Raw genomic sequence first — 13,446 nt, forward strand, 5'->3', positions numbered from 1 at the left:
TAATTTATTGATGTCAAATTTACCCAATTTGTTAGATAAAATTATAATTATTTCTAAAAATTTAATCTCAATCACAAAAATAAAAAAATAATAAATTAAATCATAAATTCACACAAAGATTTGTATATCTTTTAGTGCAATTAAGCTTAACATTTATGCTAAATTCATCATCAATTATAGAATTAAAAAAATAAATAAATTTCAACTACCATATCAAATTATATATTTTATTACGCACTATTTAGTTACGCACAAAATGTTAACTAAATAGATTTCATCTCTTTTTAGGAGAAATTTTTTTTAATTATAATTATATTTAATTATTAATTATGATAGACTGCATGTAAATATTATTATAATTAATAGAAGATCGTGGGTTTTAAGCTTTAGTTATGGTGTGCATAATCCAAATCCATATAATTTAATTTAAACGATAAATAATTTAAATGTTCAAAAAATTTAGTGACCATCCCTGCCCTTTGGCCAGGGGAAGGATCCTTTCCCCCACTGAAGGGTGGATGATGCTCCCTTTCCTCTTTTTCCTTCTTCTTCTTCTTCTTTTTTTATTTTTTATTTTTATTTGTTCAGTTGGGAATGTATAGTTTTGTCTTGGGGTTTTGATTTGATGGTCTATGGTTACTGTCTTTCAAGAAGGGAGTTCCAGTGCAGATAGATAACAATAATATTAATTTCTACTCTTGGGGTTTCTCCTTGTCGGCTGGCATAATGGAGATATTGGTATCGGTAGCCCGTAGGTCACCACCTTTGGCTGGGCTAAATAAGGCTGAGACGCCCATAAACCGTCAAGCTATCTCTCGATTCTTCCGACAATGATTCAATGGTTCATAAGCCCAATTTTATCTAATACTTAGTCCATAATTCTCCCATTTCCTCTGAGATTACAGATTCGGAAGTTTGGTTGGGTTGGGTGACGTTTTTGCTTTCCTCTTATTTGGTTAAGTTATCCCTATGTGATTTATTTTCTGTAACTTCTCTTGCAGTAGCTAGGTTTTTCTGTTGATGATGGATTGGTGGCTTGGCCCTTGCTATGGATACTGCTGGAGAGGTTTATGTTAGAGTGAGTTGGGCAAAACTTGTTTAATTCTAAGGCTCCAAGATAATTGGATATGAGTCTTTGGTGTCTTAGATTTATGTTGGAGTTATTGTAGTAAAGCCTTTTATTGTGGGCTTGTGAACTTTAGAACAATGTTTCATCAAATTAAAGTTTCTTCTTTCTCGTTAAAATAAATAAATAAATAAAACGACAAACAAATTGATTGATTATTTGACAATGTCAATAGGCATGGCCACATCTGCCGACTAAAAGATTCCCGAGATAAGAAATGTCATCCATATCTCTATCCCCCCAGCTGTCCTCGGAGAACAAAATTGTTCTTCCTTCTTTACAAAAACGAACAAATAATCATAATGCTAGAAATCTCCAACAGTCTAAATAGAAAAACTATTTAGAAAAAAAATAGAAAAACTATGTGCATATATGCTTATTGTACCGTAAAAGAAAAAGGGTGCCTATCCTTTATATGATTCTACGCCCACCAACCTTGGTTTATTCGAGAACAAAATACACTATCTAGGTCTGCATTTTTATTTCACACTTACAGGGTATAAACATAGAAGCTCTTTTCTTCCAATTCAGCTTGCTCTCAGATCAAGCCTTGCAGGACAAAAACTTCGATCCCTCAACGATCGAGGACCTGATGAAGCTGTTTGAGATAGATGCATACAAGTCACGGGCAGCAACGGAGCTTGAGCAGGAAAAGGAAGTGAAAGAAGCAGAAATAGCTATGCAAAAAGCTGATGACTATTTTGATTCTGTGATGGAAAGTGCCATGGATGAATTTCGTCGATTCGAAAGGATGGCAAAGGCAGAGCTTGAAAGCTTAGAACAGACTGCTGAGAGTGCAAGAAAAATGGGAAAATTAATGGAAAAAACAGCAAATATTGCTTCCAAGAAGTATATTGAATCTGCTGTTAATTCTGCTACTGCTTCCATGAAATCTGCCTGGAAGGGACTGTCCTCTAACAAGGTTCATCCTTCTTGAGAGATCCTGATGAATTTTTAACCTTTTTTCTTTTTCTTTCCCTGATCATGAAAGAACTCTTTTTCATTGTACTATGTTCTTCATCTGAGGTTCTTGTTAAAGTAATATGGTAAAGAAAAGCCATAAAGTGATGATCTTTAAGAACTGGGAAATGCAATAAATATAACAGGAAATTGAAAATTATTCATTTGTGGAAGAAAATTATATAAAGAAAAGCCTAAATGAAATAATTAATTATCAGTGTTATTTTTATTTGTTGGATGATGTTGATCTTTTGTTTTACTGATTATCAAAGGTTGCCTTGACCTGTGTGGCTGTGGCTGCGGCTGCTCATGAGCAATAGTTTGTATGAATTATTATTATTATTATTATGGATTTTTTTGCTCTAGCTACAATTTGTTATTTAATGGCATTTCTACCAATCCAATGGTTATTTGTGGATAAATTGTTCCAGTGGGTTCTGGACTTATTGCTAGTTTGCAATCTTAACCTAATAACAAAGCAAGCAACTCCATGACAAAAAATTCAACCCATGAGTTCTATATTAATAGTAGGATTAAACGCTTATCATTATGCGAAAAAGCTTAACCTTTTAGCAGAGGCACAATTATAAGCCAACAAAAATCTAAGCACGACGCTGACCAACTGAATTATTTTCACTCTATGTCAACATAAGTTAAATCACTAAATTGTTGTTAATTTAGGATAATTAAGTCCATTTTCATTAAAAATTTTAAAAAAAAGTCCATTAATCTATTCCTAAATTGGTAAGTGATTATTTGAAAGCGTAAGTATCTATTTGACATTTCTTCTAAAAAAATCCATTTGATATTGTTATTTAAATTGTTATTAAAATAATATATTTTAGATATATTAATTAAAAGCTATTAATAATTAATTTTAATTAAATTAATTAAATTAACATGCTTTAATTATAAAAACTCTTTAAAATAATATTTTTTTCAAAAATAGATTTTAATTATAATGAACAAACTTTAAATCTAATTAAGAATACCATATATTTTTTTTTTAATAAATTAAGAATACCATGTTCAAACATATATATGTCCAAAATTAGGAAAAAGATTAATGTTGGTTTTAGCAAATAAACTCTCTATTAATTTGTTAAATAAGTCTTTTTATCTCATTATTAGAGAGGCAAAGGAGAAGAAAAGTAAAATTTTCCATTAAAAGCATGGCAAAAAGGGATAACAATGAGAAGACAATATTTTATGCATCTTATTGAAAATAAATGATAAAAAAATATTTCGTATATCTTCCAATTGCACACCAACTAAAATTCAAAATTAGAAAAAAGAATTTTTAATATTAAAAAAAAATTATATATATCTATCTAGTCTAATTTGATTCGGTGAATAAAAATATATTACTCACTCGATAATTTCGAGCACGATTCTCCACCTTCTTACTCTTATTATAAAAAGTTATATATTTAAGAGAGATGTGTTTGTGACACTTATTAGTGTTATTCATTATTTGTAATTAACATCTGCACTCTTGCTCACAAATTGTATTTCAATAGCTTAAAAAATATGAAAAAATTTTAATAACTGTTTTTAAACTTTAGAAGTTGTAATAGAATCATCTATAATTTTAAAAATATAACGTAAAACTTCTTAAACTTTAAAATTTTATAAAAAAATTCTTTTAACTCCCAATAATCAATTTATTAGTAATATGTTAACGTGAACAATTCAAAGTAGCGATAACATAAACGATTGCCTTTTTTTTTTAAGGTAGAATCTCTCTAACCAGTTGTTATATATATAGTAATTTATTATTTTATACGGTTGCAATTCTTTTATAGTTAATTTGTAAAGAAAATTATAATTGATTTTGCCACTATCACAAAAAAAGAAAAGAGAATTATTCATATCACTGCTATTTTGAGTTGCATAAATCAACTATTGAATATTAGAATAATTTGACTATGCACAATTTTAAATAATTTTATATTACATTTTTAAGTTCAGAGACACGATTCCATTATAATCTCGAAAGTTTAGAACTCTTAAAATTTACCCTAGAAACAAAAGTAAAACAAAAAAAAGAAAAACTTTAATTTTTCTAAAAATAAATTAATCAACATTAAGGCTTCATTTATTTTATAAAAAATAATTTATATATGAAAAATATTTTCTAAAAATATTTTTTATGAAAATATTTTTTATTATTTAATTATAATATTAAATTAATAATATATATTTATATTATGTATATATAAATATTTTTACATTTTAATAAAATCATCAAAATATGAAAGGAAAATGACTTTTTTTTATTTTTTAAGAATAACTTAATTTTATTTTTAATTAAAAAAATATTTTTTATTAATATTTTTTCTGAATATTTTAAATATTAAAAAATATGAAAAATATTTTCTTTCCATAAAACAAACATGGTCTAAATTAATAAAAACTAATTTTCCTATGTTGCAAAACATAATAACTTTTTCTACGAAAATACCCACTTCATTAAAAATTTAAATTTAAAATATTATAATTTTAAATTATTTAATAAATTAAAATTCATTAATATATAAATTTTCATGGTTGATCTTGATCAGTCCATTAAATAATTTTCCAATTTATACCTAACTTCCTTCTGCCAAATCAGCAATGGTACCACTTCATCTCACGTGTCAAGAAATTATTGGATAGACTAACATATAAATAAGAAAAAAAATATAAATAAGAAAAAAAAAAAAAATATATATATATATATATATTTATTTATTTATTTTTATTTTATATCTGATTGAATCAAAGGACCTTCTTTATCTATTGAGGTAAAGAGCCTTCAAATCTATCGTCTCTGCCAGATTTAGGGTTTGGACTCTTCTAAATCATCTATTGATTCTGTTTTCTTCGATTTATTTCTCATCTCACAAAAAAATATATATATTTTTTTTATTTTGATTTTGGTATCTCTTGCTAGGGATTAGAAAATTGATTTCTTGAAAGGGTGTGTTGCTCGGCAAGGTTGGATATTTGATGAGATTTGTTTTCATAAGGTTAGCTCAGCTTATTTTTCACGATAACCCTTTCGCATGTTTATAACACTGTTTGTTTCTTGAGAAAATTGAGGAGAACAATGGAAATCCCTTTTGAGGTTGAACTAGAATTCTAATTCATGTGTCTTTTGCTCCGCGATTAAGCCTGTTATGCATATAAAATTGGCTTTTTTCATTCGCAAATAAATTGATTATCTCAGCTTTTAATTTATGCACAGTATGTTGTTGTTGGGCTTCATCAGTTGATTATAGTTGAAACTTTTTGGTGGTTGGTTTCCTGAGCTATTACTTAATCCAATATTATTTGCCAAATTAAATCTCACTTATTGTTAGTTGAAAATGATTTTTGGTGATGTTACTGCTTCTTTAACATGTTGCATATAATCAAACATTTGAACTCTAATTCTTGTATGCTTAGTTTCAATTTGCTTTTGAAATACTGCAATGGAATGAACTGGTATGAATTACTGCATTGAAAGCATTTTGATTGTGCAGGACGAAATTTTTTTTTGCACTTGAAGCTTGGTATTGAGCAACATTCATCTGGAGTTCAGATACTTTGTATAGTCAAGTCTGTGGAAAAATGCCTAGGGATTTGTCACGATCGCGATCTCGGTCACCCTCATATAGGCGAAGGCGTTCGCCATTGCCAGTGGGGCATAGGTATAGCAGGAGGAGCCGAAGGGATAGGAGCCGATCTCCATATTCATCCTATTCTTATAGCAGGTGATCCCGTTTATGTTCTCCCTATTTAAGTTGATCTAATTTTATCCTCTAGGAGTTGTAATAAACATTGAGGACTCATGTATTTTTGTTGCCGATTGGAAATACAATTGTTCAAGTTGATCTGTACGCATCTTATCCTTCTCCATTGATCTTTTGGGGCTTATCTATCTTTTATTTTATCCTCTTGCTATTATGCATGTTGTCTATAACAATTTTCTTTGAGTTTTATCTTGGATGACATCTGAATCTGATGTTATTAACTTGAAAGGTTAAGTTAGATAACTTGAATACTAACTTAAGGCATTAGTATCATTATAAAATCCCATAATGCGGAACTTGGTCTTAGTATCTTGTTAAATGAATTTTTCCCCTTCATTTGTAATCTTATTATATTTAAAAATATTTGGCAAGTTTTCTTTCATCCAAGAGCATGGCAGGGTGAAATTTTACATAGGGGCTAGATATGTGATTCTAAGATTCCTCTGTTGGAAACCATATTTAATGCTTCAAAGTTCAGCTAGCAAATTAGTGAGAAGATTCCACATGATACTGCTTTAAAATGGAACCATGTGGAAGTTGATCATTGTTTCGGCTTCTTTGTTTACTGCTCTGAGTGCTTTCAGTGGATGGGAAACGAATGACTTGATTGTTTACTTTGGTATAATTGTGAAATTTTGTTGTTCAGAAAGATTTGTCTCCATGGATTCCATTAATATTTTCTTGATACATAGGAGTTAATGTTTGACAACCCTCATGCCAATGGTTAAGCCATGTTGATTTTGTCTAAAGTCTGTATTGATTATGTTTCTCAACTGATAATCAATGTTAATTATCAATATTTCAATGGGCTTCTGCTTTTGGGGAACTTACCATTTGCATGGAAAGGTGGAGAGATGCCAAATATATTCTTTGGAGAAAAGTACAAAGAGTGCTTTAAGAGTGCCATAGGATTCATGCTCTTTGTAAGAAATTTTAGAAACTCAGTTTCTTCTCGTCATATGGGATGGGAAGTGAGCAGGTGATGGGTGCCGATGGGTGTCCTTTTGTTGCTCGATTGTGATATTAGCTTCTTCATGTGATAAAAGATGGAGCACACAATGGTTATTCTTAACAATGTATGAGGTAACTGTATTGCTTCTATTTTAATTGCGGTAAATGGTGGGAGGGTTAATTATTATGTGCGCTAATGATGCACTTTTTGTTGTTGTTACTCAATAATCTTTTTTATATTACACAGACGGAGAAGTCGTTCTATTTCTCCACGACGTCGCAAAAGTCGTTCTCCAACTCCAAGGCGTTATAAGAGGCAAAGAAGTAGGAGTTCCTCATTGTCTCCTACTCTTAAATCTTCTAGCCCAAGTCTTGTGTCAATGGAGCACAAAATTGCTAGTGAAAATTTGAGAAAAGAAGGCGAAGAAGAGAAGAAGAGGTATATCAACCACTTTACATTTTAGTTCAGAGTGTTATCATAGTTCTACTTTCTTGCATTGGGTCCAGCTTTAAATTTCACAGTTGCTTATGTTTCATTTAACTTTTGGGCCATTTATGAAAAGATTACTTAGTTGGGGAGAATGTATACTTGGGGATTAATTTATTGCTGTCATTTAAGTTATTGTATCTGAGTTGAGAGGCTCAGAACACTGGTGTTCATTTTTATATTGGTCCCTGTATGTTGTATTGTTAAGCTGAAGAATAATATTCGGCAGCCCACCTGGTAAAAAAGGAGCTTCTATACATTGACTATCATTTTATATAAGAGATGCTTGTATAATCTGGTCTAAATTGATTTTAAAAAAATTAGATGCTAGTGAACATATGGTTTGCATTAAAACAGGAAGTTTTCTGGTAATTGCTTTATATTGGCCAGGTACTGGCTGAATGGGTAATTTTGATCGTTAGTTGCTTTCTATAAATTTTCCATGTGCTGCTAGACCTTTGTGTCTGTCCCCCTCCCCTTCAGAAAAAAAAAGTGCAATTTAATATTTTTCAATTATGATATGCAGTGCATTATCAATATCATTGCTGCATCATTTCCCTATTTCAATACTAGTAAGGTTGAAGAAAGATATTTCAATGGAAGCATATTTGTCCACTAATTATGAGTACTTTAGTGCTACTTTTCTTCTTGTTTCACATGCCCACAAATGCTTGAAGACTTCATTGACTATTTAGGCATCAGACCATAATAAGATGAAGTTAATTCAATTTTTTTTCTGCCTTCAATCTACCTCCTGCTTAATGTTTTTAACTTTGAAATATTATGGCCAAGAATAACCATTTTTAAAGAATATAATCCATATATTGGGAATTTTTATTTATTATTTCCCATTTCTAATGTGTATAACATGAATAAAGGTTGTCAAGTTTCACTTTTTGCTTATCCAACATGATACATGTATTTTTGACTCTTGGGGTGGCAGTTAGGAGCTCCTTAAGAACCTTCCATTGCCAATTAGGGATAACTTGTTTTCTAACCCATTCACTGAGAGGTCTTTGTTTGACTTCTGAGGTTTGAGGAAAGGGCATCAGTTTGGCTATGATATATGTATTGCAATGTGGAAAAGTACAGGATTTCCAACTATAGGTCAGTTTGATGTGGCAAGCTGGGGCTGTGACAGATGACCATTGCTAAAAATTAAATTTTCTCTTCTCAATGGGTCTAACATTTTACTTCACTTCTTGGCAGTAACTTCCTCATTTAGAATAACCAATAGACATTGATTATTGTAACAATTTAAAGAAATAATTTAACCAGAAGTGACTTGAGCTTATTCAATAAATCAAGTGCCCTCTGGTATTCTACTGTTGACAAATTGTATTTTACTCAGTTTACCCTAGTTTCATAAGCCTGTGTTGAGTATAATGAAAAGCTGTCCATTTTGACTTCCAGTTGTGCTGTGTGCCTTTAACTGGACCACAAATCCTTCTGTAAAGGGCTTTCTTGACATCAAATTCATCTTGCCAAGTTGCATTGCTAGTGCTTTGTTTCTCCTTGTTTATATTTCTCTTTAAACATGGTATTACTGGATTTTGTCATTGCACTGGGGGCTTGGCACCATTGACTATGAACATGCCACCCAAAACAAAAAGAACATATAGAAATCTTCCTGTTGCAAATTGTATTTTGGTGCTAGAATTAAACTATTTTGGTGATTAGTTTTAAAGCTGCAGCAGGTTACTTGACATTCTTTTCCACAGGCTTTTCTGAAGGAAGATACTGCTATTGTTCAACTTGTTATATTTGATGATGAAATTGGGTGCTTTGTTTATCTACTATTCACCAGTTTTGATACTCATTTGTTTGGATCAGGATTCGGTTAGAGGTATGCTGTAGTTCATCATGATGCATAAACATAATAAATAGTGCCTTTGTCATTCTGAAGGTTAGTTTGCAATTTACTATGGTAATAAGAAGCTGAGAGAGAGTTTAAAAATGATTTAAAAAAAAAAAAAAAAAGAATGGAGCTTGAAATGTGATTTGTTGTTTTAGAGTTTTACTTTATGTGGATCTGAGGACGTTTGAGAAGGACGGGCAATTTCCACATCTGAATGAGTGAGCATTTTCCAGACTAACTTGATTTCATTTATTCTCAGACGTCAACAGGAAGCAGAACTAAAACTGATAGAAGAGGAGACAGCAAAGCGGGTAGAAGAAGCTATTCGAAGGAAAGTTGAAGAGCGCTTATATTCTGAGGAGATCAAGATAGAGATACAGAGGCGTTTGGAGGAGGGAAGGAAAAGACTTCATGAAGAAGTTGCCATTCAACTTGAGAAAGAAAAAGAAGCTGCTCTCATTGAGGCTAGAAGAAAAGAGGTAATAACTACTCTTATGTGAATAAACTGCTGTGAATCTGTTCTCTTCCTTGTTACGTTTTTAGTTTCACCAGTAACCTGTATGTTTCTTTTCATGATGCCCTGATACCATCCGATTTTCTTGTCAAAAATCTTGTTGCATATATTTCTATTTGTTTCCTTTTTCATTGATGGTTTGTTTATCTTCTGCTATTTTTACTGCAAACGTTTTGAGTAGTTAGGATAAAATCTAAATTCTTTTAGTGTTTCACCTTAGAACTAGCTAGCAATTCCATGTCTTTCTCTGCCTGCATGAAGATTTGATGGATGTGAGAAGCTTTTAGCCAAATTAAATCTTTGTTTTTTACTATTATGTGTTAATATCTGGATCATTCTTTATTTTGTTGATTTTCAGGAAAAAGCTCGAAAGGAGAAAGAAGAGTTGGAAAAAATGCTTGAAGAGAACCGGAGGAGGGTGGAAGAAGCTCAGAGAAGGGAAGCTTTGGAACAACAGCAGAGAGAGGAGGAACGATATCGAGAACTAGAAGAACTCCAAAGACAGAAGGAAGAAGCAATGAAAAGGAAGAAGCAGCAAGAAGAGGAAGAACGTTTAAACCAGTTAAAATTGTTGGGCAAGAACAAGTCTCGACCCAAGTTGTCATTCGCAATTGGCTCAAAATAATTACTTGGATAACCAACATTCATTTCTATTAAATGTATGTGTTAGACTTGCTTACGTGTTTGCATTTGTAATTTGATGATGTTACAATGATTAATGATACAGGTTTTGGTGTTGTGCTAATCAGACTGAACTGAGCTCTCTTCTGCTTGTTGTTCTGCCTGGCCCAATGTATGTTGTTATTGGCCCTTTACCGGCTTAACAAAGCAACCCCAAGAATGGTTTTGATGGGCTAGTGAATCACAAGTCAATTTGATTTAAAATTAAAACAAACCGATGCATTTTTTTTTTATCAGGAAGAGGATGTATATATAGTGTTTAGAGACAAGGTTTAATATTTTAATAAAATTAAATTAATTTTATTAAAATTTTTCATTTTAATACGTTTATTACCTTTGATGTGAGATTTAGAAGGATCAATTTCACGCTCGGATGCTTTTAATATATCGGCTCAAGGTCTTTTTTTTTTTATTGTCAAGAGAATGATATATATACCCATTACTTAGAAATAGAATTCAACATATTGATTCAAGAATTTTATGTTGACCATTCACTTGATTTTTTTAATGTAAATTAAAATTTATATATCTATAAAGTAAATTTGCTTGCAAAGAAGACGAATTTTTTTTTTTTTTTAAAATCTTTAACTTGAAGAATTTCCAAGTCAACTACAAGCGAGTCTAATCAGAGCAAATACAATGAAAGAAGAGGAAAGTAGACGTAGACCTAGCCACACGGGTTGTCCTGAGCTGAATCTGACTGACACATCTATTTTTCCCTCCGGTAACCCCGCCCTCTCTCCCATCGTCTTTCACCTTTCATCATTAACACATGATTGCCTCCTCTGGTCCCCACCTCTTTTAATCAAACAACTCTTGTCCCTCCACGTCACCATCGGGCCCCTCACACCCTGATTTCTTTTCTTTTCAAAGGAATCCAAACCCTACACACTGAAACACAAACAGTGACACCACCTACAATGCATTTAATTCATGCACGTGGTGGTCATTTCCCCCCACCACACGGCGTACTATGTGGGCGAATCTGCACCGTCCGATTTAGGCGCGTGAGTTTCGATGCAGAAAATTTTGAATTTTTAATAATAATTTATTTTATTTTTCAATTATTGAGTTGGATTTACCTTGTGTCTGTGACTGTATTGTATATCAGGGCTGGGCTTCTTGAGTGGAGGCTGTCAAGTATTAATTACCATTCAAGGGGACATTGATTCACGCGCTCTATTAATTGTTTGTCTCCCTCTTCTAGGGATTTCAAAATTTCATGATCCACTGTTAAATGTGTATTAATATATCAAAGTGATATTAGAGATCTTTATTAGTAAATAATAATTTTGATTATCGTTTAGCTATAATTAAGAAAATTTTCCTTAAAAGATATTAATAGAACTAATTATAAAATTCATACTATTTGGTTATAATTAAAAATTAATTTAATTGTTTTAATAACTAATAATTTAATTATCAATTAGAAGAATAATTTTCAAATTCTAATTTTCAATTATAGATTTGTTTAAATTAATTACTGAAATAATATAATTTTAAATTAATAATATTAATTATATTTTATTAATAATATATATAATTTGTAATATTTTAAATTAATAATATTAATTATATTTCATTATTTTTTTTTATAAAATTTAAATTTTAACTCAGTTTTTAAAAAATTGTAATCCCAAAATCCTCTCTTCTTTTATAAAATTTATTAATGAATTATTTTGTTTAACTTAATTAATCATAATGTGTTAAAAAGTAAATTATTATTTAAAAAAAAGACAATTTTTATTTCTTTTTAACTCTAATATATACACGCATAGTTAATAATAATAATAATAATAATAATAATAATAATATATCATTTCAATTCATCTCTTTATAAGGAAGTCTACTGTGATTTAAATTTGTTTTTGAAATTTTATTTAAATATAAAAAATTTGAAAAATTATTTAATATAATAAATAAATTTAATAATATTTAATTAATATATTTAAATTTAATTTAATTTAATATTTAAAAGGCATATTACTGATAAGATAGACTCTGCACTAAGCTCTTATATATACATATAAAAGCAGCGGTGAGCTGGAGATTAAACAACACGTCTGTTGTGTGTGCGTACAGTGCTTACGATTCAAGCTGGGCTTTTTAGTGGAAAGATCGGTTTCAGTAAATGCACAATTAAGGACCCTGCCTGCTGCCTCGGAGCGCGTGATATACGCTCTCTGCTTGTGCTCTGTTCCCATTTGAACTGGTGTGCTTTCTTTGATTTTATTATTATTATTATTATTCATTCCATTCCATTTTACGTGATATTTTTTTTTTTTTCATTTTAATTATTATTTTAAAAAATTAAAAAATATTAATTATTTTTTTTAATTTTATTCTTCCCTATTATTATCTTTAATGTATTTATCTATTTTTTATAACCTTTCTTTACCTTAATTAAATATAAGAAAGTTTTCATCAGTTATTAGTATTTTTTATTTTGTGAAAATAAGGTTATTCATTTATTTTCTTAGGCCTTATTCATAATATTAATTATTTTAGTAACTGTTAACTATTAATCATTAGTTATTTATATAGTGAATTAAAATATAAGTATTCTGTAAAAATAATTATTCAATTAATTATTAAATATAAAAATAATGATATTATTTTGTTAATAATAGTTAAAATACTTTTTTAACCTCTAAAAATTATGAGGGATAATTTTTCATGAATCATTTTCTCAATTTCTGGATACTAATATAAATATTAGTATAAATACTATACCACTGAACAATATAAATAAAAGATGTATTTTAATTACAATTCAAAATAAAATATTATCTTAAAAATTATTACTGAACATGATCTTAATAATTGTGCAAAAATCTTAAAAACATGTGAAATGGGATGAAAGAAATATTATTTTTTTCTAGAGTAAGAGAATGGGATAGTAAGAACTCAAATCTAATTTTGTTAGGTGAATTATATGCCTTTAACCATTAAACTAAATTAGACTGAGCTTTATTATTATTACTGTTATTATTTTAAGTATTAAGACATTAAGTGAAACTAAAGTCTAAGAAATACTCACTATTAGACTCTCAATCAATTAACATAATGAAATTCCTCATTTCCTTTGAAAAA

At 29.8% G+C, this 13,446-nt stretch overlaps 2 protein-coding genes across 6 annotated transcripts; both read left to right on the plus strand.

The window, feature by feature from the left end:
* The first annotated feature begins 1,048 nt into the window (after positions 1–1,048).
* LOC110659013 (uncharacterized) lies at positions 1,049–2,406 on the plus strand. Its single transcript, XM_058150606.1, has 3 exons — positions 1,049–1,078; positions 1,623–2,048; positions 2,359–2,406. Exons 1-3 carry the CDS (start codon positions 1,049–1,051, stop codon positions 2,404–2,406), a joined length of 504 nt encoding a protein of 167 aa, XP_058006589.1.
* Positions 2,407–4,818: 2,412 nt separating this feature from the next.
* Positions 4,819–10,417, plus strand: LOC110659011 (uncharacterized protein At1g10890). 5 transcript variants are annotated; one of them, XM_058151053.1, is made up of 6 exons: positions 4,827–4,912; positions 5,022–5,097; positions 5,593–5,823; positions 7,061–7,252; positions 9,418–9,637; positions 10,031–10,417. In XM_058151053.1, the coding sequence occupies exons 3-6, from the start codon at positions 5,681–5,683 to the stop codon at positions 10,295–10,297; spliced, it is 822 nt and encodes a 273-aa protein (XP_058007036.1). In that variant the 5' UTR covers positions 4,827–4,912; positions 5,022–5,097; positions 5,593–5,680; the 3' UTR covers positions 10,298–10,417. The 5 variants fall into 5 exon arrangements, 4 of the variants coding, with proteins under 4 accessions (XP_058007036.1, XP_058007038.1, XP_058007039.1 ...); XM_058151055.1 differs by having other exon boundaries at positions 4,828–4,912; positions 5,593–6,945; XM_058151056.1 differs by having other exon boundaries at positions 4,834–4,872; positions 5,593–6,945.
* Positions 10,418–13,446: the final 3,029 nt, after the last annotated feature.

This window comes from Hevea brasiliensis, chromosome 8, assembly GCF_030052815.1.
Source record: "Hevea brasiliensis isolate MT/VB/25A 57/8 chromosome 8, ASM3005281v1, whole genome shotgun sequence".
Classification (NCBI taxonomy): domain Eukaryota; kingdom Viridiplantae; phylum Streptophyta; class Magnoliopsida; order Malpighiales; family Euphorbiaceae; genus Hevea; species Hevea brasiliensis.